The sequence below is a fragment of the Cryptomeria japonica genome, chromosome 11, assembly GCF_030272615.1.
Source record: "Cryptomeria japonica chromosome 11, Sugi_1.0, whole genome shotgun sequence".
NCBI lineage: Eukaryota > Viridiplantae > Streptophyta > Pinopsida > Cupressales > Cupressaceae > Cryptomeria > Cryptomeria japonica.
This window is the reverse complement of record NC_081415.1, coordinates 431319358-431325921: the sequence shown is the minus strand read 5'-3', so window position 1 is coordinate 431325921 and position 6564 is coordinate 431319358. Positions and strand designations below refer to the sequence as shown.

At 34.0% G+C, this 6564-nt stretch overlaps 1 protein-coding gene across 1 annotated transcript; it reads right to left on the bottom strand.

Annotated features, from left to right (window-relative positions):
* Positions 1-614: 614 nt before the first annotated feature.
* On the bottom strand, positions 615-5246 carry LOC131073662 (vesicle-associated protein 4-1). The gene is made up of 8 exons (XM_058010165.2): positions 4701-5246; positions 4148-4458; positions 2571-2641; positions 2326-2407; positions 2013-2155; positions 1512-1589; positions 1240-1362; positions 615-1040 (listed from the first exon to the last, which is right to left on the bottom strand). The coding sequence occupies exons 2-8, from the start codon at positions 4383-4385 to the stop codon at positions 981-983; spliced, it is 795 nt and encodes a 264-aa protein (XP_057866148.1). The 5' UTR covers positions 4386-4458; positions 4701-5246; the 3' UTR covers positions 615-980.
* Between the last annotated feature and the right edge of the window lie 1318 nt (positions 5247-6564).

The window sequence follows — 6564 nt, the reverse complement described above, 5'->3', positions numbered from 1 at the left end:
TATTCACAAGAATGATAAGATACACTACCAATCCATGGGAATGAATGCTTGGTCTAAGAAAACACTGATTTCCCAACTACAAAAATAAGCATCATTTTATCTTCCATCTTCGTTAAATTCCTCAAATCAAAATGAAATTTCAAGAATATGGAATATCTCAAAGATGGGAAGTTGCACACGTGAAACGACTGCCATAGAATTTAGTTAACACAGATCATAGCAATTAAGTAGTGTTATGGTCTCTGCATATAACAGAACTAGCGAAGTGTCATGGGTACTCTAATTTGGCAAGTCCCATATTGGAATGTCAATAATTTGGTGCTAGGGAAACTTCAGAGTTCACAAAACATTGTAACTAATAATATAAACGATATAAAGAAAACGAAATTTCCAAATTATGTAAAATTCGCTTAAGCAAAAGAAATCTTTTATTAGAAAGTTCCTCAAATTTTGGATTTAAAAAAGAGTATTTCTAATATAAACTCATTATTTTATGTGACAAGTAATTGGACGGGAACAAATACGCAAAATAATCAAGTATTGGATTATCCAGCAAACAAAAACAAATACTAGAGGGTTCCAATAGAAAATACAGAGGTTGATACGAACAAATCTAAATACAAACTCCTTAACAAGAATTTATTAGAACTTTGCAATTCCAACGCACTTTTAAGTGATGGAATCAAAGTCCAGCAAAACCTAAAAGCACAATGACGCAATATTGGGTATTGTTGAATTAGCACTTACAATAAATTGCAATGTCAGTTTGCAATGGCAAACATTATATACATACAAGATTCTCTTCAAAGACCACTGCATTTGATGAGATATTGTATTGTAGCTGGATGCAGTGCTTTGGCTTCTATACTGTGATGTCTAAATTTTATTTCCCTACATCTTCTATTGAAGCTCAAAATAAAACAGGCATTAGTTCTTTAAACAAAATAACTACATATTTCCCTGTAAAAGTTGTAGCATGTTCACCCAGAATCTGCTACTTCACCCTGTTGTTTAGCAAGATATTTCTCTCTCCGTTCCTTCTGCATCACAACAAGAGCTTATTGAACTTTTTATACTTCAGAATTGAAATTAGGACACCATATAACATTAAGAGTCTTGAGAAACAGTTAAAGGTATGAAGCAGGTAAATTTGCTTCGTAAAGCTATTATAATTTACTTATATCACAAGGCAGTGTAAGCAAACTCTAGAATGCTTGGAGAATACAATAGAATACCCACCCATTCATCTATAACACCTTCTGCTGGAGCAGGTGGTTTCGAAGTTTTGTCCTCCTGAGGCTTTTTACGAGCTTGATTATTGGCTTCTGCTTCTACAAGACGTTTCTTCAATTTATCCAGCTCCTTCAGAATTAAAGGGTTGTACAAGCATAAATCAGAAGAAATTCTAAAATTGCATTTTCCCCACAGCTTAGAAACAAAAAAGCAAGTGTAACCATCATACAGCAAATATGAATTGCATGCTTGAAAAGAAAAGGTTTTTGTAAACTTACCTTGCAAGGACGTTGTGGATCAAGAAACACTACACGTAAAACTTTCTCCACTGCTATCACCTCCTTATTCTCTTCGAACTTGAAAATTTATCATCAAAAAGAAATACAAAAATCATATTCCTTTATTAAATTGAGCATTCATATTTCTTATACTTTCATTGCTGGCAATAATGGATGTCTATCATGAAAGTACTAAATACTGAGTTAATATGAGATCAAACAGCAATCTATATTTAAAGATCAAAATAACAACTAGAAGCCCAAACTCAAATCCTGCAACCTTAAAAAAAAAGAATCCTTAATCATCTTCACCAATCAACAGATTTGTATGTTGAATTAAAGCTAAATGAACAGTCCTTAGCAGTGTCTACTCATAACAATTGGTAAAATAAAAATACTATACTACTAAATACGCATTTCAATTACTAGAGGAAGATCTAATTTGAAGGGGGTTTTGAAAACAAAAAATCCCAAGAGCTTTACCAAGAGATATTATCATACCAGTTCTGGAGTATATTCAACACCATCCTTCACTTTCAAGCTCACAATCTTGAACTTATCCTTCGTTTTCCTTTCCTTTGACTTTTCTGGCTGCTTCATCTTCCCTTCTTGAGAGTTTTCTGGCTGCTCCACAAATTTTACAACTGCATCAAATCTTTCCTGTCAGAAGACCTGTCATTTAGGAATGCTAAAGAATATTCAACCAATGGTTAGATAGATCAAGAGCATAATTTTAACATCAATGCCCAGTAGCTTAACCCCAAATAGAACAGTTTACATGGAAAATCAGAACTTCTATGCCACCAATACTTACCACTTGTCGTTATTGATTCATTTGGTGCAAGAATGCCATTTGGAGGTCGCATAAAACAGCTCTTGGGAGCATTTGTCTGGAACTGGAAATATAATCAAAAGAAAGGTTAAAATAAATAATAAATAATAGGATAACACAAATTACCATTGCTTCTAAAAGCTCTCAGAATTGACAGAGCACAAATCAGAATTCCCAAATCCTAATCTGTTGCTTCTTATGTTGCTCCTTAAATTTCTTATACTTACTTTGAAAGCTACATATGATCGACTGACATTCTTTATCCTCACCGCACTGGAAACTTGCTTCCCAGGTTCATCTGTGCATATCAAGATTGATGCCAAAATGAGAAAAAAAATTGATGTTTTCCCAACTTTGATTGAATCCACAGACCGAGTGAATTTGATATTTTGTTAGCCATTTCAATAGATCCTTCTAGTTCTTGCTTAACCTCCTTACTAATCCCTTTTTAACTGCAACCCTATTCAGTTATACATTTGAAAATAGAGAATATATCAAAGCAAATAAGCCTAAAGCAAAACAACATGGCAAGATGAGAATCTGCAGATATTATTCCAAGCAAAATAGCTGCTACAAATTTTCGCAAGTTTGATTGAATCCACAACCTACATCAATTTATATTTTCCTTAATCTTCTCGAAAGACCATTTGTTAGTGTCACCTAATATGGCTCAACATTTCAAAACAGTAAATACGCCATCAAATTGAGCAATTTAATAGCACAAGCATATACCATGACGAAATACTGCAATAGATCTCCCAAGCAAAAAAGAAAAAATTACATGTGCCCAAGTTCGCTTGAATCCACAATCATATATTTAATTTCCCTTAGCTTTCGTGATAGACTATTTCTAAGAATAACTTAATTTGATTCTATATTTGAGTATGGTGTATTAAAAATCAAATCTAATGCGTTGAAAACAAAAGCAAAACCAAAAAAGAAAAAGAAATCCACTGTAAATAGCAATTTTAATTTTAAATTGCAAATTTGAAGTGTATTTTTTAAAAGATTTTTGCTGATTGGAGCGACCAGGTTTTTGCCAATCTTCTCAAATCCTGTTAAGTCATGATGTGGCTAATAATAATCTATGTTTTAATTAGCTTACAAGATTTTCTTCTTCAATCTAGACATGCTTGGATCTTGGGATGAATGTTATCTTATGTAATTGTGGGATGTCATCTATCTCTCTTTATTTAGGACCTTAGCTGAACGCCTTATCTTGGGCAGAGAGAGTAGAAACCTCTGGATGGTCTCACTAAGAGACTTCCCAGCCTACAAGTGACCGCAACAATCCAACCTAGCGTGACGACCTCAGCCAAATTGACAACTCCCAATTTAAACAAGTATTTACCAAAATCATTAGCCAACACTAATAGTTTTTATTATGAACCCATTTTTACTTTTGTGAGGGCTCCTCCATTTTACTATTAGACAAGTTCCAATTTAAACAAATCCTAACCAAATTCATCAGCCAATGGAGATAGTTTTTTATATCAGTCATTTTTCCTTCTGTGAATGCTCCATTTTACTATTAGACAATTCCCATTGTAAGCAAATCTTAACCAAAATCATCAGCAAATGGAGATAGTTTTATATATCAATCATTTTAACTTTTGTGAATGCTCCATTTTACAATTAGAACAACAATCTACACTTCAGACCGCAAAAAGATGGTGGTTCAATGGTTGGAGTGCCCAGACATGTTCATGGAAGTTACAGTCTACTATCTATACAAAGTAGAAATTCATTGCTCAAACATCAATAGTGAACGAATTGAAGTCAGGTTCGGAGAAGCTAAACTTACAGAGAAAATAAAGCTTCTTAGAAGGATCAAGCCGGAGCCGCCGCCGAGTCAAAAGGCAGGATTTTGCAACCGCAATTAAAGACTGTTGATTCTTGGCAGGAGGGCGCCCACTGCTACGACTCCTAGAAGTCCGTCGTTCGACAGGCTTCTTCTGCCACGTCGGTAATCCACACAGTTTCCACCCAGTAGATGCCTTCCTTTCTGAAACTTCACCCAAACCAGGCTCAGCTGACGCCATTTGGAGCCCGATCTACACAATCTTCTTACTCAAATCTATTCGCAGCCTTTATTCTGACCTTTTCCACTCAATGCTACACACAAGACCAGAAAATGACCGACAGGAAACCCTCCCTTCAAAATTTTAGGGGTTATTTACACAAAACTTAGAAAAGCCTATACCTCGGCTGTTGATAAACCTAATTACTGCAATACTTCTAATAAAACACTTCGACAGACGTAAAAATTGCTGCTAAAAAACTCTTTTGCTTCTCAGGGCACAAAACATTGCGCTTAAGCAATCTTGACAAATAATCAACCCAAGATAAGTCCTAACCTCGAATTGAAGGCAAAAAAACCTCGAATTTCGACGAATTCTCCATTATTTACAAAAACAAATTCCTGCAAGTTTCAAATTTTACTGCAGAACAAGCTTTAAGTCAAAAATTTTCATCGATCTGCTCGATACAACCCGACGCCAATAAATCCCTCGTTTCGAGCCTTATTTGACAGCTTCTCCAGTGTTTATTTTAGCTAACAGTATATTTTTCCTCAATCTACACCATAACTCAAAAATACGTCATAGATACAGGGTAAATTTTACACTTTTGCCAAGAATTCATCGTTTTACACCGGAAACACATGCCCAAAAGCTTTCCCCGACCCAATCGGCCCTGAAAGAACTCAAAGTGCACGATTTGACGCCGACGATCACGAAATCGCTCCAAAATACTTTTTTCTGGCTTCTAATTCCTTTGCCTTTACAAGAATTTTGCCGTCGAACCTTCTTTAATCAATTTTACCTGCATTTCATGATAAACCAATTCCTATCCCATGAGAAATTTGCTGCGGACTTGAATTGCTTTTCAATTCTTCGTATTATGATTTTCATATCACGCAATTATAATTTATTAAAAGATTAAATAAAATATGATTTATATGATGTGGAGTCAACTATAAACTTTTAGGGTTAGGTACGTATCGTGTGTAGCCAAAAGGAAAGGACATGCTACCTTCTAGGAACGAAAGTTCATACCCTCTAATTTTGCCTTTTTGTTTTAAAGTTATTTTTAATAGACGTTATGCATAGCCTTACTATTTATTTGATTTATTTGGAGTACAAGTTAATTTATAGAATTGAATTTAGATATTTTATGTCAACTTTAAATGCTAGAGTCTATCTTATAGGGTTTTTGATTGTATGGTAAAGTTTTGATTTAGTTTTCTTACTTTTGGTTTTTTTTTAAATCTTGTTTTTTTGGGTTGACTTTTTTTTTAATATGTTCATTATTCATTAACTAGCATACAAAAGGCCTTGAACTATATGTTTGGAATTTGTATTTATGACATCATCTTAAGTTATTTAAGATAATCAATGGTTAGGATAAAAGTATTCAAAATAGTGCTCAATCTCAATTGTAATAGATTTTGTACTTATACTTTCAAGCATGTAATTGATCTTTAATAATTGTCGCTCTATCTATAGTAAACCTCAAAAGGATTTTTTAGCATCGCCAAGTTTTGAATAAGCACAATCAGAAGCAAATGAATGCCAAAGACAAAAATCTATTCCCAATTTTTTTGTGAGAGTATCTCAACTAATCAAAGAGATCAAAATTGGCATCACGCCAAAAAATAAATAAGCCCATTTCCACTTCTCAACCATGTAGTGCCCACTCTTGAGCCGACTCTTGTTTCATTTTGGATTGACTTGATCGGATCTTTATTTTGTGTGATGGATATGATGGATATGATTTGACTTATGTGATGCATGGATATTGATTATGACTATTTACGTTTCTCAGTTGATGATTTTGATGATAAACATTACATGATCTTATACTATTGATATTACTGACTATACTCATGATTAGTTATGATTTCTACATGGTTAGATGTTTATCATTATGTGAATTGCTGAATGTACTATATCATGATTGATGCATAGATGGATAGTAACAGCATTTCATTATCATGTGATTTGATAGATTCTATGGATTATGCCTCGTTTTGGAATGGATATACTAACCCTAGTTTGATTTACTTATGATGCGATGTTTCATGAGTTATATGTTCACTGTATGGATATTGTTTGACTGTCTTCGTGGGGGGATCAACGTTACATCACTCATTGCGAGCGGGATGTGTCATTGCGATATCCCTCCACTTGCCTGTTTTGTATATATATATGCACATGTATC

Bases quoted from the DNA above. Each gene is read 5' to 3' on its own strand.
- LOC131073662 (XM_058010165.2), bottom strand. From the start codon at position 4,385: ATGGCGTCAGCTGAGCCTGGTTTGGGTGAAGTTTCAGAAAGGAAGGCA. The intron at 2,408-2,570 runs GTAAGTATAAGA...TTATATTTCCAG, and splicing joins GATCATATGTAGCTTTCAAA to TTCCAGACAAATGCTCCCAA. The intron at 1,590-2,012 runs GTATGATAATAT...TAAATTTTCAAG, and splicing joins TTGAATATACTCCAGAACTG to TTCGAAGAGAATAAGGAGGT.